Genomic DNA, 25,944 nt, shown 5'->3' with positions numbered 1-25,944 from the left:
ACTGTTTCTGTGTCTGCTGCATCCAAGTGGATGGGGTACAGGATGCCCAGGATCGGGATGCAAGTCCAGAGACCAGAAGGTATGCCCAATCACATAAGTGTTTCCTACTCTGGAGTTATCCTCATGTTAGAGGAAACTAATTCCAGTCACCACTGCAAGCTTGGCTTCTACATGAAAGCCAGACCCTTTCTGTTGTTAAAATGCCTTCCAGAATCATGCACAGAGGTGGATTAATATATTGCCAGTGCAGATCTGGGCCATGCATCCAGGCACCCCAGTGCACTCTGAGAGGGAGTTTCCTAATTTAGGACTTGTAAGGATACCCTGTATCTTCACAGTGCTCGTTAAAGTGTTACAGCTGTAATGAATCGTCTTCATTACATGCTTGGGAGGTAGAGGAGTACTCTTGTCCCTGTAAAAAGCTGACAGATAAAAGGAGGCAGAGAATCAGAGACTCAGACCAGGCACAGAGCCGGAAAAGTAATTACATGCCTAAACAGCTTTGGGAAGAAGTGTCTAAGTGGCAGATCTGGGGCTTGAACCTCTGTCAGCCCCCTCAGGACCAAATCTTTCTTCTTGTGCCGTGGTGGCAGGGATCAGAAGAACTCAATTATTTACAAATGCCGTGGCCGCAGGTATGCGCGCACACACACACCGCCTCCCCGGAGAGGGGAACCGATTCGGTGAGGCTGCGCCTGACCTGAGCTGTCATTCCTGCTGCTAAACCACCTCAAATCAGACTCGGCTTTTTCCCCAGGGACCACAATGGGTACTGCACTTTCCACTGCAAGGAATTTGTTTTCAGCTTTCCGACACTTGTTCATTACAGTGTTTGGAAGAAAGATAGGTTTTCTAGGTGGAGGGATGATCTTTTGACATTTTTCTGGCACAGCTGAAAACAGAAAGTATCTGAAAAGCCTTGAAAACTGATCACGAGGGGGTTTTGGGTGGTGATTTTTTTTGTTTGTTTTGTTTTGTTCTGGTTTTGTTGTTGTTTTTAACTGGATAAAGAGGTTTGCAAAGATTAGGTAAGGGATTGGAAAACCCCACGTGTCTGCACCCCAGATGTGCTACTGTAGCCTTGCAGTACTCTCCTTGTGCAGCTGGTGGGGTTGGCGGTGACAGGTCAATAAAACAAGCTTTTGGGAGATCAGATGTTTTTCAGTCTAGCAAGTGCTGTGCTCCAAATGGACGAGGATTTCTTCCTATGTCTCTTAACCAATTCACTTTGAACATCTTGTGTGAGGTGTGAATCACTCAGGGGCAGCTGTAGTGCATGCACGTGTTTACTTCTGTACACAGCAAACCTCCCAAAACCCATGCACATCCCGACAGGGCTGGATGGGACCCACACAAACTCCTTGTGCACCCCCTGAGTGCTCTACTCCAGAGCTGTAGAGGGTTTGCATCTCAATCTAAATGTTCCCAAATCCAAAATATTCTCTCCAGCTCCAATCAGCTACTTTGTATTTGTCACTGTATATTATGTTCAGAGGTTTATCTTTAGTTACTTGTGATGAAGCAACTGCTTTTCAAACTCATGATACAAAGATTTGAATTAAACCTGAACTACAGCAATGCAAGACTGGACAGGCTAAATGGTGATCTCCATTCTCTGATGGATTCAAGGCCTATCCTCATTGATTTTTCTGGAGAAATAATGACACAAAATCCTTTTTTTTTTACTCCTGACATTAGTTCTACTTGGTATCTTTTGATTGTTTTCTCTGGGCACAGCAGGGTGAATTGATCTACAAAATATTTTCGGGGATGGTGGAGGATTAAGTGTCTTGCACAGATATTTCAATGCAACAGTTGTTACCAAGGACTGTGAGAGAAAAACAGGGTGGGGTAAGGGAGTTTTCATTTTCCTTCCACTAAGGTCAGCCTTAAATAACTCTCCCACCTCCCTCGGAGGCTGAGACAAGATAATAAGACAAAAATGTCAGAGCAAAGCACGGGGCCCCTCTATTTACAGCAAAGGCCAAATCGCTAACCAACAGATCGGAGCTTGCTTTCCAAACACCGATAAGCGGCAACTTTGAATTAACAGCCCCGGTTCCTCTGCCGCTGTAAATCAGCCTGACCCCGACTGCCCGCAGCCCTCCAGAGCCTCCCCCCGGCCAGGGGCTCTCCAGCAGCAGGAGGGGGCTGCAGCAGCGGGCTTAACCCTCCCGGCCCTGGAGATCCCTGTGCCTGGTTCCAAACAGCCCCCCTTCTCCCCCTGCCCAGCCCCCTATCACTAACAAGCCTTATCAGCAGGATTTACACCTCCTTGTCTAGGAACCCATAGGAAAGCCTATGGGCTAGTTACCCATGTGCATCCAAATCCCTAAAGTAGCTTTAAGTGCTCCAAACAATCCACTTACCCAGTGATAATTAATGGTATCAGAGCCGGGAGTTCCCGTTCCCTGGCAGGGGAGATCAGAGCACTCCTCAGTGGGGTCTGGCCCACCACAAGCAGGAAAAGGGGCAGCCCTTCTGCAAGTCCTCCTGGCCCCAGGGGAGCACCCTGGGAGAGGGGAATGACAGTGCCAGGAAGATGGATGTCTGGGAGCAACCACAGCTCGTAAGAGCAATGGTGAGCTGGGTTTTTTCAGTGCCAGTGTTGAGAAAGGTGCTTTGGCACAGAGCTGTGCCAGCTGGCAAAACACCAAATGCCACATGGATGATGCTGTAGGAGTGAGGGGGAAGGAGGAAAAACTCACAGCACCTGTCTCAGGTCCCAACCCAGCTGGAGGAACCTGAAGTGCTGAAGCTCAAGGTATACCCTGTGAAGGTGAAGGAGCAAGCAGCACCTCCAGAAGTCATGGAGAAAATGGGGTTTTAGATCAATATGAAGTGGTCAAAAACACAGATGTATGTGACACAATGATTTATTTTTAATCCATGAGACCACTTTACAGCTGGGACAGATCCAGTCTGAGCCAGTAAAAACCATTCCTTTATTTTTTGGCATTTCCCTCCTTACCCTCTTGCTGCTTTGACTGCTTACAGCACCCAGTTTTAGCACCCAGCACCTTCTGCTCTGTCTGCCCATCCTTTCCAGCACCATGACCAAGGACCAGGTCATCCTCTGCTCTGTTTCACCAAAGGCTTCTCCAGGCCCAAAGCGTACCTGTGATGCCACCTGCTTGGAAGCCATGGTGGTGGCACTATGGGACTTTAGTGCCTAAATTTTGGAGGTGAGAAAACTCCGTGACAGACTCAATGGCCCCTCTCATGGCTGTTTCCTGAGGACTGGGTCAAGATCCACTGTTTGTTCTCGTGGACTCAACGGCACAAGGACAGATGTGGTATCAGTGCTGAAAATGGGTATTTTTAGATTGGTGCTGATCAGGCTGCTTTTCCAGTGCACCTCCACTCAGTGGAAGTTATTTGTTACTTTTGTTTCTCAGTACTTGTCCTCTGGCAGGGTGTCATCACCTCTTCTAATGTTTCTCCATCTCCACCAAGGATTACTTTTGGGCCATTAATAGCCACAGAGTTAATCTTCTCCCCATTGATAAACAAACTAATTTGTTCTGCTGTGTTTGCTAATAGCTGTTTCTAGGAACTAATAACAGCTCTTAGGTGCTATTTTCTTCTTTACCTTCCCAAAAAACATGTGGCTGCTAATATTTTCATAGGGTTAAAAGAAGCATAGCTGGTTTTTTCCATCTCTATTTATAACCTTGCATATGCTCTTCCCAAAGTGGATGTGAAAGATTTTGGGAGCTTTACTCTGGAGATCATTAATTTTGGTTGAGCTTACTTGGGTAGCTGCACTTGTGGAGAGGTTTGAGCCTGCAGAGGCCAGCAGGACTTGAACAAGGTGCAACCAAACTGATTTGCAAATTCAGTGGTCCCTGGTGAGCTGGGCTTGCCAAAGGTCACCATGTCCCTGTGAGAGGCATTATGCACTCAGGAGGGGTGGCCAGAGGGTTTGAGCCTCAGGAGGCTGTTCTCAGAGCTGTAGCACACCTGGGAATCTCCTCTCTTCTTTAGGAAATCTACTGGCTCTTTGGAATTGCCAATTGCATCTTCTGCCAGTGAGCTGCATCTCCAGGGGGTGCCTGTGCTCACAGCCAGCCCAGAGCCGATGGGAACTGATGGCTCAGACCTGCTGGGCTACACTGAGCTTTGGGACACCCCCTGCTCTTTTATTAACCTGTCCTTTGTGCTCCAAGCAGCAGGATAATGCACCTGGCCTGTGAGAGCCTGGAAAATTGTGAAGGCCACAGTGCAGCAGGAGCACCTTGCTTGAGGCTGGTGGCTGGAGGGGCAGTGGGGAGCCAGGCCAGCCTGCATTAGCTTATGGAAGCAGCCGAGATTACTTGTACCAAAACGAGCACCCTCCTGCTCTGCTTGCACAATGCCCCCTCTGAGGCAAGGGCATCTCTCATTGTGTGACTCCAGATAAGCCAAGGCCTCATCCTTTGCTACAGCAGCCCCTTCTCTCCCCAAGGCAATGCACCTTTGCAGGCATCTTTGCAAGTATTCCCAGAATTAATGCCCCTCCTCAGTGCCAGGGTCACCTCCCTGCCCTTCATCTCACACCATGCCACTGTGCATGTGCTTGGACACGTCCCTGGGAGCAAAGCAGCTGGAAACCACGTAGAAATCAAGGATGCTGGTCACCCCCAAAACCTGCTCTTGGGAGCGCAGACCCCTCGGGGTGATTGGGGCTGTGTTCCAGCAGGCTGCTGGCGCAGGGCAGATGAGCACTGGGGCTATTTGCTTCAAAAGCCACTGAATTCACCCCACAGGGAAGAGGAGTCTGCGGTCACTGCTGTGTAGATCCCTGCTGCTCTGGGGCAATGCACACACAGGCATGGGAAGGACAGTGGCAGTGACCACAGGGCATCAGGGCAGCGAGGGGGATCTGGGTGGCATTTGGGGGTCCCTGGGTGCTGAGAACTCACTTGGCTCCAGCCCTGACCTTTGCTGCCACTAAGACTTGCACAAACTTGTAATTGTTAACTAGTTCCCCTGTAGTGGGCTTGGTATTCTTTCAGGAGAAGGTTTGAAAATGCAAGACATCTACAGTAGTAAAGATTTTATTGTGCTGGCAGCGGACTGTAAAACTTGATTACATGACACTGGGGATTGCCTAAACCTTGTTCCACTGATGCAACTGCTCAGGCTTGGGGGGGGATGTGAGGAAGGGAGGTGGTTTTGAGTCACGTCTGGAGGTGCTTTAGCAGGAAGGGCAGGAGCAGCCCACTCCCACCCAGCCGCTCCCACCCTTCAGCCAAGTGAGCCCAATGTGGACCTGAGGATCTGGGGGGATCACAGGAGCCTTGCATAGCTGAAACAATGCATGAGTGCTTGGCTCATCGCTGTCTAATGACATAAAAATCATGGGGAAGCCCAGCCTGGAAGGAATAAGCGGAGATTTATTTTGTAGAAAAAGATTTTCCATCGAGAAATGGGCTCCCCTGTTGGCCCCCTTTCTCAGTTCACTGCTGACATGGGAGTTTTCCCTCTAAGACAAAACTTTCCGCGGTTTGTATCCATTTTATATCCATTTATATGACTGCTAGCATTTTTCATATTCCAGAGCACCATTTATGGTAAGAAAATACGTTTTCCAATAAATAATCAAAGTGATCATATTTTGGAAGGGGAAAAAAATCGTAGTAGGAAACTTTTGGAAAAAAAAAAATTGGCCTGTGCTGAACATTGAGCCAGCATGATATCTTTTTTCCTTCCAATAAATCTTCTGGCTTATTTCTGTACCCAAACTAGAGTGAGCCAAGAGGAATTCCTGAACGCTCGGGTACAGTCAGCCCTTCCCTGGCTGCAGCATGCTGCAGGAATGCCACCAGCTTTTTGAAGCTACATCCAGGATTTGGTTAGCCAAGAGTAGGAGAAGCATTGGGCTAAGAACATGGCACTTTCAAAGCAAAAGAAAAGAGTTTCTTTTGTGACATCAGTGGTGTAAGGCTCAGGGAAGGGGAGAGTCCGGCAGGGAAGCTGCCTGGAAGGGACACAGTAGTGGATGGAGGAGTCTCCTTACAAAGCCCCTGTGTCAATAAAACTTGAGTTCAGGTGAGCTCAGTAGCATTCAAAAGTGCAAGCAGGAAAGCCCTGAATGGCAATTCTCAGCGTGTGATTAACCTGGGGAACACCCTGCTCAGGAGCCTGTCCAAGGCAATCACTTGACTGAGGTCCGTGGAACCCGGAGCTGTTGAAACTGCAGCCAGCAGTGCCTAATGACTGAGGCAAATGATTGCCAAGGGGATATGGAGGGCAATTCTGAGGGGTGTCCTCTCTGTGTGAGATTCCAGGTACAAGGTCCCTGCTCTGGAGGAAGCATGAGTCAGACAAAATTTCTGCTCTAGGCTCTGGCAATCTACTTCAGTTGGGGTAAAATGCCAGGTTTTATCCCATGCAGCTGCTAATTCCCCACTAATTTACCCAGTAGTAAGAAGGTCTCAGTAAGTGAATTCCCTGAACTCCTGTCTTGCTGAAACCTGAGCCCCTCTCCATGGGTATACCACTAGGTCATTCAAGTACATCTAATATCTTTTTTGAGGGGAAGAGAGGCACAGATAGTGTTACACATTGTGCAGAAATGCTATTAGCTGTAGTTGAGCATCACAACTTGGATTTATTAGCAGCGGGCTGAGAGACCTACATGGCAGGGGATGTAACTGATAACCTTGTCTTGCATCCGTTTGAGCAAATGGGTCCTGTGCCTGTGTGCTCATCAGAGATTTAGCGCTTCTCACGAGCTTTTTTGCAATCACAGTCATTTAGCAAACATATGATACTTCACACTCACAGCCCTGACAGGGGCATATGGCACTTCCTACCTCCTAAATGTTGATGGATGGAATTGCTTTGACTATTCAAGGAACCTCAAGGCCTTGCATTGATTTCGGTGAGCTTCCTTCTGATTTGTCCTGTGTATGGAGAATCAGGCTGATTAACACAAGTTAAACAAGCAAGAGAGTTCAAACAGAAGAAAATGTCTCCTACTCAGTAGTCCTGAACACTTGAAATCTCAAAAGTTGGAGCAATGGGAAGTTTGAAGATGATCTCATACCCGGCATATTAAATGCCTTTTCAGGTAGAAAAAAAAATGAAAGGAGAAAAGAAAAAGAAAGCATACTTTAAGTAGAATAAAGTACAATATCACCATTGGTGGCAGAAAAGTTGAGCACAAAGGTACTCAAAAACTGTATAATGTTGTGAAAAAGAGCAGGAGCTAGATCTGTTGCCAAAATCAGACCCATAAAAGTCAGTGGGCCACTGATGACCCACCATCTATCTCCTTTTAAAAGCAAACTTACCAGCCAGAATGGAGGTAATCAGGTATCTCCTGGTTTTCACTGGGATTTACCAGAAATGTTTCTTGGTGGTGAAGACATCATTTTGGACAGAGCCCCAGCAAGAAGAGCTGAGATGCTCAGAGCTCCCAGGTGCACATGGCAGAGACTGAGCCTTTACTCTGCTTAATTCCAAACAGGAATCTGAAGGGGCAGGTGAAAGAGGGAACCTTTCAGTGGGAGAAGGGAAAAACGCTTATTTTTTTTTCACAACACAATTTCAAATGTTCAAACTCTGGCCTTGTGCTGAGCCAAAAGGACCACCCAAGGTCTCTTGCAAAATGCAGATGTTATTCCTCCCCTGCCCAAGCTGTGGACGCGTGTCTATGGCTGAGCACTGCGTGGCCAGGGAGCCTGAGCACAATAATGTGTTTTCCTTCCCCTAACACCTGACAGTAGCATGATTTCACCAACCACTTGGTCCCATTGCTGCATACTTTCCAAGGTGATAAAAATCAAACAGATTAACGTGTTTGCTTTTAATTTTATATTTTAGAAGCAGCTGTTGAACCACCTCAATGCCAACAGTGTCTATTGCCAGCATTAGTGTCATTAGTAGTCATTGCAGCTGTAATAGCACCATTATCTCCTGCTAAAAGGTTCACTGATGGCTCAGGACAGAGCTTGGGGAAGTGAAAAGAGCAGACTAAATGAGATGGAAACAGCAAACAGTTGCTTCTACCTTAACCTGCATAAAGACCTGAGGATGCTACGCAGAGGGAAATTAATTTGCACAAGTAGCAAAAATTTTGGCTGGAGTGTCATCAAGGAGGAGGGGCTCTTGGTAGCTCTTGTGTCACTTGGGCGAACGTAAAGCATATAAATATGGGAAAGAGAGAATGGGGACATTACTACCAACCATCTTCATCCCTCAGAGTGAACTTCTCTCCACTTCTTGCTGCCTCGTCTTGGGTAAGTTGGATTGCCTCACTTTTACTTTCTACCTATTGTGCAGACCTGTCTTCTTAAGCTGATGAAGCAGGCAGTGACCATTGTGGCTGGATGGCTCAAGAAAATGAGACCTCCTCAGGTCTTTGAGGAGATTGGGCTGGTTTTGGGCCATCATCACACATTACAGCCCCTTCTGAATGGGCAGAGAGGGTTTTTCCTCTGGAGTGGGCTGCTGATCTTGGCTCTCCAGGCCATGTACACTAGAGGGCTTGGTGGGATGGCTCTTCCTGCCTTTTCAGGCAAGACAGCAGGGAGCCTGAGCCTGAGATGGAGCATAGAGATGGAGATGGACTCATGGTTATAGTCAGTAGTCATTTACTGTCACTTGTAAATCCTGGTGCACAAAGCTCTCCTTCCTTCTCAAACTAGAAGGTCCATCTCCTACTTTAGTCTCATTTCCATGCCAGAGGAGCTGAAAGACACACAATGCTTGATTACAACCTATTTTTACCTCCTAGACTTTCCTGTGTCTGCTCTGCCTCTTTACCCCAGGCCTCAGGCAGCCCAGCATGGCTCTGTGGATCCGATCTCTGCCCCTGCTGGCCCTGCTGGCCCTCTCGGGCCCCGGGAGCAGCCACGCCGCTGTCAACCAGCACCTCTGCGGCTCCCACCTGGTGGAAGCCCTGTACCTGGTCTGTGGCGAGAGGGGCTTCTTCTACCAGCCCAAAGCCCGGCGGGATGCTGAGCAGCCTCTAGGTAAGTGGGGCTGGCCGATAGGACAGCCGCCTGTCTGACAGTGACACCAGGAATGCCCTCCGTGGGGAATGCCAGGAATACCTTCAGCATACCAACAGCCAGGCGTGCCAGTGAAAAGCTCTTCGGGTTAAAAAGGCAGATGAGAGGGCGGGCAGGGAGAGAGGATTTATGAGGCAAAAGGAATTGTGCCTGGAAGCTCAAACTCGTCTGTTTCTTCGTGTGATCGTTACACCAGCCTGGGAATATTTGTAGAAAATAAGGGTGGGAGGAACTCGATAAGCCTCTTTCTGCCCCAAGATAGGATCCCCATTGTTGTTCCCATTCTATTTCTCAGCCATGTTTGTCTGCTGCATTCATAAAAACCTCCAGAGAGAAAGCTTCCTCTGCCTTCTGGAGCTGCCCATTCCCAAGCTTAACTGACCTTCTTCTTGAGTGTTTCTTCCCACTATCTAACCTGAACATCCCTTGCTGTAAACTATTTCTTGTCTTCTCATTATTGGACAGGGGGAAGAGCCTAGTCTTTTCATTTTTATGATTGCTTTTCAAAATATTTGAATACTGTTCCCATGTCTATTTGACCTCTCCTCAGCTACACAACCCTACTGCCTTCCTAGGTCATATTTTCTAGATCTCTAAACATGCAATTCTGCATTTGTCCACATCCTTGCTGGCTGGTGAGGCCTGGAGAAGCACACTGAACTGGCTTCCAAGCTTCTAAGTAAGACTGTGAATAGATGAAGAAGAGACCCCTGTGCAAATTGCACCCATTTAATCCTCTAGTTTCAAGATCAACCTTCACTTAACATCCCCTGACTGCAATACATCTCTCCCACCATTTCTCTTCCCATCACATACTGTTTTCATTTATATCCAATTCTCTCTCCTGTGTATGTAACCACCCTGTGAAATAGTCATAGGGGTCTTTGTAAGGTGAAAGAAGATAATGCCCTAGCAGAGGGTTTGCCCATGATTTGTTCGGGATGTCATTTGCCCATTCTCTGATTATTCATTTCTGGACACCACCACAAATGGATTGGAGGTTTCATTAGCCAAACTACCTAAATACTGTACAGAGAATTTTAATTATGCCTAAAAGAATGCAAGTATTTGAGGATTTTCTACCTTTTTTTCAGGACTTTTGCCTGAGCTGCCACCTCTTTGTCACACAATCTGTTTATGTTTACAGTCTGCTCACAGCTGGCTTGAAGGATGAAGACAAGTAAATCACAAAACTTTGACTGGCTATTTCCTCTTCTGCTTCACATTGGACCAAGTTTTTCCCAAATTTCCCATCTAGCACACTAGCATAATGATTTTTTGTTACTCTTGTGCCTTGTTCATTGCCTCACGCTTTGGGGGCTTGGGGATTTCGCATCTTGTACTGTACTTGTATTGCCCTAGAAACCACATCTCATTCTCACTTTCCAGGCATTTTCTCTTTGCTGTTAAAGGCTCTTTTCTTCCTGCAGGAAAAACTCACTGATTTATTTGCCATTTTCCATATTTTCATTGGGCAACTAAAACCTGAACAGATCTGTGCACAAGTTTTCAAGTTCTCACCAGCAAATAATAATTCTGAGTGTTATCTGTGTCCAAATACCCTAATTTATCATTGCTTCTAAAAACTTGCCCCCAGCTGTGAACACAGACACACACAAATGCTTTTTCTGTCAGCTTGGGGCTTTATCCAGGCAGCCAACTGAATCAGGCTGTTCAGGAACAGCTGGGAAATGCACCCAGCCTCATAACTGGACTGCCCCTGCCATCCCATGAACATCCCAGCTGTCTGCCCAGGCTCCCAGAAGAGTGGCTAACTGCCTAAAGGGCTCTGTGGTCCCAAACTCTTCTCTGTAGAGCAGACAATCCCATTTTTACATCTCACTTACTAGTTGCTCACCCCAGGGAGGGCTCAGGATTTCTCTTCCTCTCTACACAGCTTCCCCAGTAAAGCCCCTGTATCCCTTTATCCCTCACACTGCCGATAGTCACTCAGCTTGGCATCTTCTGGACACCACAGGATTATTTTGGGAGAGCAAACAGGGTGCTACAGCAGCACCAACCTGGAGAAACCTGTGCAACTTCCTTCCCATTTTCCAGCCAACTCTGGATTAAAACTCTGGTGCCTGCTAAGGGGGTGTGGAGGGCTCAGGAGCCAGGGCTGGTGCTGAGTGATGTCCCACACCTTCTGTTCTTTTCCCCTGCAGTGAGTGGTCCCTTGCACGGCGAGCTGGGAGAGCTGCCCTTCCAGCAGGAGGAGTTTGAGAAAGTGAAGAGAGGGATTGTTGAGCAATGCTGCCACAACACCTGCTCCCTCTACCAGCTGGAAAACTACTGCAACTAGCAGCAGGGCTGGCACTGGGGTGCTCCTGGGCCAGAAACATGCACTTATGCTACCGCACCTTCAAGCAATTGAATAAATGTTGTGGATCTCTTGGAAGGACTGTACTGGTTCATGTGTCCACATATTTTACTCTGCTTTAGGGCGTCAGGGTCCATGCTTGGGTAAAGCACTTTTCAGCCATCACTTCAGATTATCCCTCTGCCACAGGAATGACCTCCATGGGAATGAGGGAGGGAAGGGTATTACACAGCTTTGGAGCAGGTATATGGAGCATCCGGCACACCCAGTGCTTGGAGAACCAGAAGGAGAAGGCAGAGAGGTTTAAACAAGACTTCTCTTGCTAGGGAAACATTACATCTGTAACAATGTCATGCTGATCAACTTCCTGCAGTTCACAGCCCAAATATAGCCAGGCAGCTGGAGACTGAACTTCCTCAGCTACATAATGGAAACAGTAAAGATTAGGCAAAGAATTATGTCACCTATTCATTGTACTCAGAAAAACCATGGATGACCACCATGGCCAATTCAGAAAGTGTGTCTAGCTCCTACTTGTGCTCGTGGGAAGCCCAGGGAGAGTCCCTGCTGTGAGATGTGCTTGTTGTTCACAAGGATATCACAAGCCATGTACTGAAAGTAGATTTAATCCAAGAAGGAGTTTTGAATCTGTTCTCCATGTGCTGGGCAGTATCTTTGCTCCTGATGCTGCAAACCTCATTCAAGTATCTGGTCCCAGAATTGCCCCTTTCTGTGAGGGAAATCTGCCCAGCAGTGCCAGAGTGGCCAGAGTGTCCCAGAGTGTAGGGAAGGGCTGTGTTCCCTCTGCCGAGGGACTCCCGGGGCACTCTGCTGAAAGCCATGCAGAGGGGCTCTGTGCCATGGGCTCAGCCTGGCAGAGGTGACAGCAGCAGCCAGGGCTGCATTCTGCTGGTGACAGATTTTGAAAGTTGGTCTGAGAGGAGCCTGTGGTTTTAGCAGCCTCATTTCCCAAACCAGTTCCGACTGCCTCCAGTGGAGCTGCACAGATGGAAGCTGCCATCTCAGCCCTGCCAGGATGCATTACCCCCAATCCTATCACAAGCATGAAACTGGCCAAACCACTACAAACTGAAAGGCTGGAAGAGCAGCTGGATGTGCTGCTGAAAAGAAGATGCAGACATAAAAAATGAAATCAGAAAGCACTCATGATTCCCTGTGGTGACCTTCCATACAAATTCCCTTGATGCAGACAAAAGCTGTCTCAAGGCGGCCTCTTCCTGCAGGTGCCACACCAGTGCTGCAGTGCTACTCAGCCAGTCCTGCTCTCCCTGACCACCTTTTCATCCCTCTCCATCACCCCTTCTGCTGGGCCCCACTGAATACTCCCAGCAGCAGAGCTTTCAACTGTGACAAGCAGCTTCAGGCCAAAATCATGTGGTTATGAAAGCACAGCAAGATAAATTGTGTTCCTCAGCTACTTGGCTCCACCAAACCTCACAGTGTATAGCTCTAGTGGTTTCTAGAGGGGACTCCCTAGAAGGAATTCTCCTACCTATCCCGGTGAACCATGAGGTCAGGACAAGTGTTACTGAAAATAAAAAAAAAAGAAGAAGAAAAAAAACCCAGAGCTATTGCTCATTTTAAGGCCACTAACATATTCAGGCATGCAGCCAAGCACCAGCAATCCCAGCCATCCAGGAGATACCACCCTGATCCAAAAGGCAGATGTTCAGGTTTGCTTGGATGTTCTTGAGGGGAAGGACATCCAGCCATGGTGGTTCCTCCATCTGGCACAGCCCTGTTTATCTGCTGGCACTCCTGCCCTGGCAGCGATGCTCTGCTCGGGTGAGGACAGCTCCTCAGAGATGCCCAGCTCATTTCCTGCCCTCTGCCATTGTTTGGTCTGATCCTTTGTTTGTTTGCTTTTTCTGAGTGCTCTCAATTAGGACTTGTTGGGAAATTGCAAATGCCACTTTTTCTGCTGGAAAATGTTGATTCATCAGGATCAGCACACCCCGCAGGACCGGACTGGTTTTAGCAAGGCAGGATTTGAAAGAATGAAGGGACATAGAAGGTTTAGGTGCCTGCCCTTCACCCTCTGCATCCAGTTGCCCAAGACCACAAGCCGTCCCCAGGCTCTGGGCTACCCAAGGGTGGATGCCTTTGCTTCTGCTGAATGATTCCAGAAGGTGAGCACCCAGGTCAGGGAGGGACAGATGGCACCATGTCCAAGGTGTCTGACTCTCTGCAGGGCACATGAAGGTGCTGTTGCTTCCTTCCTCCCCAAACAAGAGCTGTGCTGGAGATCAGTGGCCTACGGTGAGCTACACTGCTCTCCAGGAGGTGCAGGAGAAAATGATGGATCAATTTTAAAACTGTAGAAAGCCTAAAAAAAAATAAGTTACACACTTTTGCTTTCCAGAACTGAAAATAACATAAAGGGCCAGCTCTTCACTTTTTAAAAGCTGCAGTAAGGTGAAGGCCAAAGGAGAACAAAGGTACTTTTCCCCCTTTTTCTGGAACTCCAGGGAAGAAAACCTGAAGGCAATCCTATGCATTTTCCACAATGGATCACATGGCTCCCTGGCTTGCAAACGTGCTGCTGCTGGCTTGCTGACCCTGTATTGTGGCAGGACAGGCAGCTTTAGCCCCCTACTGCACCCGAACCCAACAGTGGGTGTCCCAAATGTCCTTCCCAACATCTTTAATGGTGGTCCAGGATGCAATTTCTTTGTAAGGCTTCCCTCAAATCCTTGTGCCCTTGCCCAGGCCATTCCCTGTTCTCAGATGTGCTTGGGAGAGTTGGATCTCCTGAATTCCTGCAAGAGAAATGATTCAAGGACAGGGAATGCTGCATCCACTGACCTCCCTCCCTGCTTCTCCTCTTGCCAGGCTTTGCATTGTGATCTTTGGGAAGCAAATGCATCCAGTCCCCTTTATTCTGACTCAGCAGTTGCTCTGGGGTGATTTTTGCGGTAGCGGTGGGGCATCATGCCTGACTAAAATATCTTGGCTCTGCTACTCTTGCAACAAACTTCCAAAGGTCTCATGCTCGTGGTGGAGGGCAATTTGAAGAGAATGCAAATAAAGGCTTTGGTTCATTCATGCTTCTTGAATAGAGAATAGAAAGCTGAGCCGCAGAGGGGATTGCAAGGCAAATTCCTTGGGCTGCTGAGCTGTTAACAGTGCCTAGAAAAGGAAGGACCGAAGTGTCCCCTGTCTGCCACGCGCACCAACCCTCATCCAAAAGGGCAGAGCTGTGGTTTCCAGGAAAAGGGAGTGACGTGCACAGAAATGGGAATGGGGGCAGCCTCTGCAGGGTGCTGGCCATTGGATCCCTGGTGGCTGGGGATCAGATCATGCCCTCCAGGTTGCTGGATGGGCTCTGCTGCTCCAGCTTATCTGGAGAGGAAGGGAAGGCTGCCACTTTCCCGGAGCTAATCTGACTCTATTATTTCCTTTCCGGGAAACCAGAGATAGAGAGCTCTCTCTTACTCTGGGAATTTAAGAGATCCACTTTAAGAAATAGTCAGACTATATTCTGGTATTTATGTCTTTTTAACCATCTTATCAGCATTTTAGGAAATTTTAAACCTGCTTACAGCATCTCTCCTTATCTACAGAGTGAGTCCTAATAACAGACTTGCAGCAATGACTTGAGTTAGAAAGCATGCACTGAGCAGATTCTGTGTTAAGACCTCAAATTCACTCTGGTTTAGACCAACTTCACCAAAGACACCTATCTTTAACAAAAAATAGTCTTTCTTCCTTCTCCTTTCACTCTGGGCAGGAAGAAAACTTTAGGTCAGGCTATAAATTGATCTGGAAAGTCATTGCCAGTGCATTGTCACTGGCTGAATTATTCCTGCATGCTGTGGCGGGGAAGGAGGGTGGTTTTTTCCAAGCCCAATGCCAGGCTGGCTCTCACATGCCCCCCAGTCCTGCTGGGCAGAGCAGGCAGGAGCAGATCCAGGACAATAACGGGAAGCAAAGCAAGCCCGTAGGAGCACACAAGGAAATGATCTGAGCCTCAATCATTTCCCTCCATCCCTCAATCCTTTCCCTCCATTCCCAGTGGCCTTCAGGACTGTCAAGAAAAGGTGAGCAAACCTCCTGAACTCCTCCAACCTCCTTTCTGTTGCTGAAAAGAGACAGCCAAAATACCACTTTATTTATTTATGTTTTTCATGCCTGGTACATGCCAGGAGTGCCAGGATCTGCAGAATGCGTGTGGTTGCTCACACTAAAATTTCTCACAAATGTTTTCAGATTTTGGAAGAAAATGGATAACAGAAATAAATTTAGCTTTTGATTTCCAGGTTGTTGTCATTTGTTGTCGTTTGGGCTTTGTAACGCTGGATTTTGGCAGTGGGGATGTTTTACATAACTGCCAACTTCTGAAATGTAACTTTTTGTCAGAAAATAATGCAGCTTCCTCTTTTCTAATCAGAAAACGGAAAATCAAGTATAAATGACACCACCCACCCTACACTGACGAGAAACCATTCTGTGGAAGTTTCAATGGAAAAAATTCTACCCTTTTTTCCCCTTATCAGAAACCTCCTCCACTTTGGAGTCTGAGACCCAGCAGGGTCCTGGCTCTGCAGACTTCCCTGCCAGTGGGTCTTGCACACCCAAGTTTCAAGCTTTCCCTGTGTGTTTTGGGAGATTTTAAAAATTTATCCTGAAGAAATGCTGTCTTAGCCCCTGGGTTTCTACTAATTTCAGTGGCAAGAAAAAGAAATCATCAAGTGAAAAAGTCAAAGCACATCCAGCTTGTACACCATAGCCTGCTCCTCTCCTGCTTCTGAAGTTGTTTTTTTTCAGTATATCTGCAACCTAAACCTGGCCACATTTTTTTTCCAAAAACTGGTACCTTGTCTCAAAGTAATGAATTTCAACCCCAAATAAGGAAAAAAAAAAAGCTGCCCCCATGAAATTCTGATGAAAAGGGGAGAGGTTATTTTTCAGTCCTGGTCCTGGTGCAGATGTTCTGAGGCAGGTGCTCAGTGTGCAAACCTGTGCTCCTGTGGCATTTTGGTTCCCCAAACCAGAGTGCTTCTCTCAGGTGTGGGAGCAGCGGCAGGCAGGAGGTGAGGTCACCCTCCAGCCCCTGCATCCAGGGTGAGAGGGGTCACCTGGCCCAGCCTGGCTCATGCCTTAAGCCCATGGGAGGACCCCCAAAGGCTGAAGTCCCTCTTGTCAAGCACTCCTCCAGCAGCAGCTCCTCTGCCCTGCAAGATCCCTGACCTCACCTCGGGAGCAGTGAGCAGCACTGAGCACTGACATCATGCCCGTTTCTCCTTTACGGTTTGACTACAGAGCCTGCATATCATTCCCAGGATGCTTGCCCTTCCTCACCCTGTGGAGCTGTTGCTTTGACTGCCCCGTTTCTCTGTGCATCCCATTTAAGAACACAGGACTGGGAGCAACTTCCAAGCCAGTTGTCTTGTTCCTTGCTAACCTCACATCACTGCCTCCTTCATCTCCAAAAAGACTTTAACATCCCAAGTTCTCTCTTTAGCCTGTGTGCAGTTTTGGTTTCTGGAACCTTTCCTGAGGAATTCATCCTCTCCTGTTGGGTTTCACAGTGCTCACAACCTGGAAAAGATCCCGGGGTTTCACATATCTGCTCAGAGCAAAGCAATTACCCGTGGCTCTGTCACTGATATAGGGCAACACAAAAATGTTGGGAATCTGTTAAAGCCGGATTCCTGCCACGGCTTTCCCTTCTCCTGCAGTCCCGGCTGCTGCCAGGGGATGGAGCGCAGGTCAGCCCGCAGCTGGATCCGCACCCCTGCCTGCAGCTGCCTGGGCAGGGCACGGGGGTACGGGCACCGGGGACCCGAAAAATGGGGGAGAAAAACTGATAAATACAGACCGTGCTGGAGAAAAACTGATAAATACAGACCGTGCTGGAGAAAAGCTCCCTGGAGACGTGGTGCTGGAGTAAGGCTTTGCACCGAGGCCATGGGAGCTGGGGCAGCCAGGAGATGGCTGGAGCAATGAAACAACTGCCTGTGAACCCACAAGGCTGCTCCTGGGGTGCCCAGAGACCTGCAGAGAGGATGGGCTGGGTCACCGATGCTGCTCTTGCTCTTCTCTTTGTTTAAAGGTAGTTTTCCTTCAGTGAAGGTTTTGGGTGCCTTTCTGAACCTCCTTGGAGCTGGGACCTCCAGCCTGGCGCTCACAGTGCAGGGCACCCTCAGCACCAGCTCACTGTCAACCTGCAGCCCACATCCTTCCCGTGCTCTCTGCCCAGTATCTCCTCTGATGTAGAGAGACCCATGACCCATCTTGGGTTGCATGGGCCTGTGTTTTCAAGTCACAAATCACCTTTGTGCGCAGACCAAGGTTTAGGTCTGCAATAACCTCCAGCTGCAAAGAACCTGTGCTGTGCAATCCTGGGCTGTTGTGGCGCTGGCACTGCAGAGCTGCCAGAGCAGAGACACATGTCCGGAATGGAAACATTGCAGTTCCAAACTGGGACATCTCCCACCCAGCTTTACCACGGGGCTGGTGCTCAAATCCTCACTCCCACACATCCCATTTTATGGGATTCTGGTCCCCATCCTGGGCCATGACACAGCTTTGAGCAGCTATCCTGCTGCTGGGCACAGCCACCAGCCCAGCCAGCACCTCCTCTCGGGGATGAGGCCCTAATGAGGGTTATGAAATGATGCTACAGCCAGCAGAGGGAGTGCTCAGAGCTTCAGGATGCACAGGGACAGCTTGGGAAGCGCCGAGAAAATGAGAAAATGTACTAAACCCAAGGCGGGAGCGATGGGGTGCTGGAACAAAGCTGCTCCCTGGCCCAGCTGCCAGCCTGGTGAGGCTCAGCCCTGAGAGGATGGGGAAATGGATCTGTCTGGAAATGAACCCTCCTGGAAACCTCGGTACTGGATGAGCCAGAGATGAGGATCCACAATGAGAGATCACAATTCTCGAGCCTCAGACTTGAGGAATTTCGCAGAGCCTGTTCCAAACTGCCAAGAGAAATCCCCCCATTCATTCACTTCTGGATTTGGGCTCTTAACTTTGGGCTCTGGGCTTTCCAAATGAAGTCATTGCTGCATCTCAATTAGTAAGAAGCCATCCTTATAGCATTTTATTTCCAATTTATTTCCTTATGCTTCACATAAGTGCTGGAATCAGGAGGCAGTCTGTGGGCTGGGAGTTGTTGTTGGGAGTGGGAAGCTTAGGCTTGACTCTGCCCACCAAATGAATATTTTAAGCAGATCTTCATTTGATTTTAGGCCAAACAAAGCAGTTTGTATTAGTTTAGTGAATTGAAGACTTAACATCTGGCAATATCTGTAACAGTCTCTTAAATTATTCTCCAGGAAATGCCTCAGTGGTGGCGGGGCTCTCCACTCACACACAATATCAGAAATATAATTAGTTTCCCAAATGCACACCATCAAAGACTCATGCCTGGTCCTTTCCTAACAGTGTGGATTCCTCAGATTTTTAAATGAAGGCCTTTCAAGAACCAATGGGCAATTTTGCAACTCATCTCTAAGCAGATCAATAACTAAAAGCAACATAATGAAGTCAGGTGTCTCTGGATTGTGTTAGGACAAGCCCATGAGAGGATTCTGATGTGGATGAGATAAATGCCATTAAATCACTTGCAGGGTGAGGTTTAAGTGGGGAAAGCCCAGCACTGAGTGTTGGGAAGGTGCTGTGCAGGGTGAGCACACCGCGGGCTGATTAACACTGCATGCAAACCCCATTCAAACCCCATTGCAAGCCTGATAAGAGACAATGGGACACATTTTCACCACTAAATACATCAGGGATGAAAGGGAGCTGGGGGAAGAAGCAGAAAAGAGCACCAGGAACGACCTGACCTGCCTGAAACCTGCTTTTCTACTGGACAGCCAGGAAGCTTGCCCTACATATTTGGAAAAAAAATAAAAAACGCTGAGAGAGACTTGGTGGCAACCAAAATGGTCTGAGAAGGGTCCTGATGGTGCAGAGTGGCCAAATGCCTTCTGAGATTTAATGACTAGAAGGGGAAGTTAAGCCCGTCTGGACTGGAGTGGTGTTTGGTGGGCAAGAGGCAGCTACTCAGAACACATTCTGTTCCACTGAATGTGTGTCACCCCCATTGATTCAAACCCTACAAACCTTCCCAGCTGTCAGCAGGAAAGGTTTGTAGGGTTTGAATCAATGGGGGTGACACACTTTCAGGAAAACAGAGCCAAGGCCAGAGAACATCTCTGCCTGAAACCCTTCCCTTTTGCAGCCATACCCCATTCCAGCTGAGATGTGGCAGTGAACCCTGCCACCAGCCCAGATTGAAGGAGCAGAATAAATCCATAGGAAGGAAATGTTCCCTCCTTCCTGCAGTTGCTTTCCAATTAAATCTTCCTCCCTGGTCAGGAGAAATCTTGAGCAGCTCTGCAGCAGAAGACACTGTCCCACAGATTCTGCCATGTGCTGTGAGCTGGCCCCAGCTTTTAGGTGGAGAGGCCTTGACCCAAGACAGCCTGGTATTTCCAGCTTATAGTTACTCAAAATAAGTCTGAGAGGAAAGACAGCACTTGCTTATGGTGTGGATGACTCCTTCAAAAGCTGAGCCTGTCTCACTCACAGCAAACTGGGACTGGGAAGCCTTCATGAAGATGGAAGGGCCAGTCCTGTGAACGGTTCAGTGAACGAATAGGGGGAGAAAATGTAATGCAAAATGGCTCAAGCAGTGATTCATTTGGACTTTTATTATGATTAACTTGAAATCAGCAAGATTTTGTCAGCAAATCCATTTTGTATATTAACAGCCCTCTAAAATCAGTCTTTGATGATAATATCCTCCACATGTGCTACTGCAAATCCCTTTTTGACAACACCTGATGGCTGGTGCAGAAGCAGGAGAAAATTCCATCCTCCAGAGCAGTGGGAGCCTTGGTGTGGGGCCTTTGCCCTTGACTGCCACACCCTGCCCCTGCAACCTGTGCTGCAAACCACTTTAATCAGATTTTATATCTGAATGCCACAGAGAGTATCCTCTGGGCACCCCAGCAGAGATTTGGGCACTCAGTGGGGCACAGTGAGGTTCAACACACCAGGGCTTTCCTGACAGAACCTTCTCATCAGGGCTGCAGGTTTCCCTGCTCCATAGCAGAGCTGTTCCTCCCCACTCCATCTGGGAGCAGGGGCTTGCACATTTTGCTTCACCTTCCTGACAAAGTCACAGACAGCAGCAGGGTGGCAGAGCTCAGGGGACAAGGGTTGTCTGTCAGAGAGCCCTGGAGCAGCTTGCATCATGAAATAAAGGCTGTCTGGGAGGCTGGCTCCCCACAGCCTCTGCTGCGGCCGTGCCAGAGGAGAGGCAGGTGTGAAAGCAGATGCTGTTTGGGTAAATGTGTGTCAGCAGCGTCTCCTCAGGCAGGTGTTGAACACTGGAGCCAGGTAGAGCACAGCCAGGCTGAACCAAGTGAAGTGCCCACACTCCTCTGTGTTTGGTCTGAGTGGCTCTTGCAGCCTCCTGCACCTCCTGCTCCCACCCCACACCTAACTCTGTGCCTGGAGCAGCAGGATTTGGGATGCAGAGATGCTGCAGCCTGCAAGGGAGCTCCATCCACCATCTGGGCTTAAGACCTCAGGAGATTCTTGCCCCCATCAGATGGTCTTGCAAAAGCAGCACAGGATCAACCCTGGTGCTGGAAACCAGTGGGCAGAGAGAGGTAGGACGCAGAGGCTGGCACGTTGGTGACCGGGGTGCCAGCCTCTGATGTGGTGGTGGCAGGGATAAGAGCAGTCCAGAAGATGGGAACCACCACCAAAACCCTGCAGGCATGGTGGAAGTGGCTCCCTCAGCCCCAGCTTTTTCAGTGGCCTTGTGCAGATCACGTAGCCCAAATGCAAACCGTCACCCTTCCCTGGATCTCACCCCCACGGGTTACCCATCAGCCAGGGCAAACCTTCAAAGCAGTCACTGAAGCTCAAGGGCTGTTTTCCATTTTATTGCAGGGATCTGGGGCTGCTTCCACTCTGATGACCAGAACCTGACTCCAGCCATGGCTATCCTGGCAGAATCATGCCCAGAAAAGCATGCCTAATTTAAAAGCCAAGTGCCAACATCCCAAGATGGTTGTTTAGACTAAATGAAAGGTTTTCAGGAAAAAAATCAGCCTGACTTAAATTCCACCCCCCTTCCCCAGGAGATTAGTCCCTATCTGGCTGCCTCCCGAAGGTGGGAGCAAAGGCTCAGCAGTGAGTCATCTTTAGCTTTGTGTGCCCCAGCAGTGCTGTTACTGCTCTCATGTGGGTCTCTGGAACGCCCGTGGGTGCCAGAAAGTGGCCACAAAGCTTCAGCCCACAGTGGGTTTGCACCCCAACTGCACTGCTGCATGTGGGGGGGTCAGTGAGGCTCCCCCAGAGATATCACCCTCCCAAGACAGCTCTGGCTTAGAGCAGGCAGGACCTGTGTGAGTGGGGTCTCATGGATTGGCATGGGAGCTGTTGAAACACCCCAGTGACTCAGACAAGTGATGCTCATGTAAGTGAATTAGTGAGTGAGCCAGGGTAGTGCTCAGCCTGCCCAAGTGAGCCCAAAGCCCCTGGGCTGACTCACTGGAAACAGGGAGGTTCCCCAGAAAGGGATCCCAAAGCAGCTCACAGGAATCAGCACTTGCAGGCACTCATCCTCTCCAATGACAGGAGCCCGAGTGGGACCCAGCAGCTCTGCCCTGAAATAATTCCCCACCTCAGTCACTGGGATTCCTTGGAGGGAGAGCAACTTTCCTCTAAAAGGAAAGGGGATGCCTGCTACCCATTGCAGGATTTTTCTCTCTCCTTGTATCACATGTAGAGACAAAGGAATTCATTCTATCTCTGGAAAACATATTTTTAATTTTTTTTCTGCTTTGGATTAGGTTCATGGAGAAGAGATTGTTCCAGTCTGGCACCTCTTGTGGTTACTGTGCTTGTTTAGACTAAAAAACACCCGTGTGATCTCTACATAGTTGAAATGGTTGCCTTTAATGCAAAAAAAAAAAAAATCTAAACAAAAATCTCTGCAATTTACTTTCAGGCGAAACAAAAATTTCTTTGGCATGAAGATCTACCTGGTGGACTGAGATGGCTCAGCAAGAGACCCACCTGGAGAAATGAAGGGAGGAGAGGTGGGCAGATTTGGATTTGGAATAGGGACATGATTTCCATCATTGTCATTACACTTGCTGATCATTAGATATGTCCAGGTATTTGCACAGGGACAAGGGCCCACTACAGCCACCTCTCATAATTAGGGATGCCCCAAACTGGAACCAGCTGAAGTCAAAATCATTATTTCCAGTGTCACAGGCAGGCAGGGGCCACCTCCAGCTAATACAGGTCAGGCACTGAGGGTGTGCATCCCTTGAGCTCCTCAGGGAACCCAGGCAGAGGTTAGGATCCCAGCACCACGGGAGGTGGCTGACAGAGCCTGGATCACACATGGATCATGCAGGGAAAAGGAGCCTGTGTCACACATGGATCATGCAGGGAAAAGGAGCTGTATCACACATAGGTTATGCAGGGAAAAGGAGCTGTATCACACATGGATCATGCAGGGAAAAGGAGCCTGTGTCACACATGGATCATGCAGGGAAAAGGAGCTGTATCACACATAGGTTATGCAGGGAAAAGGAGCTGTATCACACATGGATCATGCAGGGAAAAGGAGCCTGTATCACACATGGATCATGCAGGGAAGCGTTCGTTCGTGGGGGGTCTCCCTTGGCTGTGGTGATATCTTTCCCTGCAGTTTTCTTTAAACTGTGGGGAAGTTGGATTAGGTGAGGAATTCCACAATTTCTTAGCTTTTCAAATAACATGTCTGCGATATCACCCAGTCTGACTCGAGCTCCCACCTGCCTTGGGAATTCAGTTAACCCTTTGCATGCTGGCTTCACAGGGGGCCTCTCTGGAGCCCATTATCTCTGGCTGATGAAGAGACTCAAGGGGACTCAAGTGACACCACGGGAGTGGTGCTGGAAAGAGGGGGTAGCATCTGAATCACCTGCCATTTGGCTCTACCTACTCAGAGAAGCAGTCTCTTCCCCCTCAGCCCCAAAATACATTTGGACAGACAGACACATACACACACACACACTCACTCACACACACACGCCTGCACGTGCTACGCAAGCATACCACCTGCTGTTTTGAAAAGCTGACGTGCATGGGTTTTTGGGGAGAGTTACCTTCCAAGCAATGAGTAATTAGCTTAGCAATATCAAGGGTCCTACCCTGTGTGAGGTCTCCTGCTCCAGAAGTGCTGGGATCTTGGGAAAATCCTTGCTTGTCTCACCAGAGCCTTTCTGAAACACAGCTGGCACCATAAAAAGCCCTCCTCCCCAGCACACAGGACTGTGTTATACCTCCTTGCCCCGTGACACTAATGAGAGATGCCAGCCCCAGCTATACACCTGTCCTTGAAGGTGAGATGAGCTGGTGGCACCCCCAGGCCCACCCTGGCTGGGGCCTGGCTCAGGGCACAATAGCCAGCCTGGCTCTGCCAGCACCACGCCACACTATTGCCACGCTCAGTGAATTTTTCAGCAGCAGAATATAAACATTTCCAGTGAAGTGCACTTAGTGTGAGCTGCTTTGCCAAGAGCTGTTGCCTCCCCTTCTTCACTGTGATTATGAGAGAGAGTTCTGTTTAAGCAAGAAAACAAATTGTCCACACGTCCTCCCTCCCCATTGGGCATCCATCACCCAGGGCAAGGGCACTGTGCTCTGGAGGGGATGCTGGCAGCATGGGTGGGCACAGGCTGTCCCTGTGTCACCTGCACTGGGAATGGGAATGAGGTGAGGCTGGAAGTTATTGCAAACTCCCCTACAGCCCCTGCCAGCTGTGGGTGCTGGAGTCCCAGCCTCAAAGGCAACGAAGCAACAGGGGACAGACTTATCCCTGTCATCAACTGGTGCATGGGGATGAAAACCAGAGGGAAATTAAGGGGCTTGCCCAGGGTGATGTGTGGATGCAGTGCAGAGGAAGGCTCTCTATGAGCCCCATGCTGCCCCTTGCCCCATGCCCACAGCCACCTGCCCATGGGACCCCAGCCCCACATCCTCCTTTGGGGTCTGCACTGCTCAGCTCAGGCATGAAGGCACCAGTTGCTAGGCCTGGCAGCACATTTATCCTGCCCAAAAAGCCCTGGCCTGAAGAAGTGATCCCTGACAAGGTGTGAACCCTGGCCTGGAGGAGATGCTGCCACCCAACCCTCAGGATGAAGACAATGAGAGCTGCAAACAAAGACCAGCACTGAAGCACAGCAGCAATGCAAAAAGAGAGGAGAAAAAAAAAAAAAGAAAAAAAGACACACAAAAAAAGGAAGAAACGCCTGAAAGATACATAGCTGGGATTCCAGAACCCCTCAGAGGTATTTGGGCTTAGCCAACAGGCTCGGGGTTTTTTTTCGAAAGCCATTAATTACACAACAGAGACATATCTGCACCACTCCACCTCTCTGCAGCAAATAAGGGCCCCACATAGATTGTCTAAAATGCATCACCCTCCGTGCTCCATGCCACCAGCTCCCCTGGGCACTTGGAAAAGAAACCCATTCCATGGTGGGATTTGCAGCTGGCTCTTGAGTCTGATTTTCTGCAGATTATTGAAAGGGTGCTCAAACCATGCACCTCCCAAGGGTGCATCTGAGATGCACGAGCTGCATCCATGGGGCAGAGGGTTGGAAATCCCACCCTGATCACCTGGGCAGCTTTTCTGAGCTGGTTGCACAATGAGGCCAAGGGGAAGGTCTTCAAGAAGCTGCATCAAGGCAATACTGGTGCACATCAGGGCTGCAATCACCTCTGGCATGGCCCATCACTGGCATTGCCACCAGCCACCCAGGGATGGCTGTTCAGCTGGAGAGGATCTCAGAAACAGCTGCTGTGTCTCAGTTTTTGGGAAAGACCTTACTAAAAGCTCACTTGCTTTCTCTCATGGATCCAGCAATATGCAGCCAGGCTGACCAGTTCATACTGACACTCCTGTGAGCAGGATAAAGCATTTTTAAGGGTGATGCCTGAGTTTTCCAAGTGCGAACGGAGCAAAGTGGTGTGAATGAGGGTGCCTTGCTGGAAGGTGAGACACAGACACCCTGAGAGGACACGGTGTGCTCCTGCTCAGAGGCAGGTGGCATCTCTGCACAGCACCTTCTCACTGCTCAGCTCCTCCCTGGGGATCACAGGGATGCCTCCCAGCAGAGCTGCCTGCCCAGAGCATTCTCACCAGGCCCTCCCTGCAGGGACACAGCGATGGGTCACCATCTTCACTCACCCCCAAAGAGCTCCTGGCCCCAAGGGTTTCCTGCTGCCTCCTGTAACATGTTTCACTTGCAGGATGTTTTGACTCTGAGCCTGCTCAGTAGACAGACCCATATTTGTACAATGCTGAAAAGAGCCAGCTTCATCCCCTGGTGCTTGGAAGAACTAATTGTACCTGCTGGAGCTTTTATTGGTCATTAAACAATCTTGGACCACTTCTTCCCCACGGCATTCCAATGGGTATTTTGATGGAAATGCTTAAAAAAAATGGAAAACAGGAAATGGTGATGTGCTTAGTTGTTAATATAGGCGCAGACACATCTTAGTTCTCTGCTACTGTGTTTGTTGCACATTTTTGACACAAATAATCAGACAAAACTTGGAGCCTTCTGGGTT

The 25,944-nt window shown here is 49.0% G+C and overlaps 1 protein-coding gene across 2 annotated transcripts; it reads left to right on the top strand.

The window, feature by feature from the left end:
- Nucleotides 1–412: 412 nt before the first annotated feature.
- Nucleotides 413–11,304, top strand: INS (insulin). Of its 2 annotated transcripts, XM_064715139.1 has the most exons (4): nucleotides 413–635; nucleotides 7,813–8,228; nucleotides 8,726–8,963; nucleotides 11,168–11,304. In XM_064715139.1, exons 2-4 carry the CDS (start codon nucleotides 8,142–8,144, stop codon nucleotides 11,302–11,304), a joined length of 462 nt encoding a protein of 153 aa, XP_064571209.1. In that variant the 5' UTR covers nucleotides 413–635; nucleotides 7,813–8,141. The 2 variants fall into 2 exon arrangements, with proteins under 2 accessions (XP_064571209.1, XP_064571210.1); XM_064715140.1 differs by lacking the exon at nucleotides 413–635 and having other exon boundaries at nucleotides 8,166–8,228; nucleotides 8,760–8,963.
- Nucleotides 11,305–25,944: the final 14,640 nt, after the last annotated feature.

This window comes from Zonotrichia leucophrys, chromosome 5, assembly GCF_028769735.1.
Source record: "Zonotrichia leucophrys gambelii isolate GWCS_2022_RI chromosome 5, RI_Zleu_2.0, whole genome shotgun sequence".
Lineage (NCBI taxonomy): Eukaryota > Metazoa > Chordata > Aves > Passeriformes > Passerellidae > Zonotrichia > Zonotrichia leucophrys.
This window is presented reverse-complemented; position numbering and strand designations above follow the sequence as displayed.

Coding starts and splice junctions, on each gene's coding strand:
- INS (XM_064715139.1), top strand. CDS start 8,142: ATGGGAAAGAGAGAATGGGGACATTACTACCAACCATCTTCATCCCTC. Junction 8,229..8,725: donor TTCTTGCTGCCTCGTCTTGG/GTAAGTTGGATT, acceptor TTTACCTCCTAG/ACTTTCCTGTGTCTGCTCTG. Junction 8,964..11,167: donor GGATGCTGAGCAGCCTCTAG/GTAAGTGGGGCT, acceptor TTTCCCCTGCAG/TGAGTGGTCCCTTGCACGGC.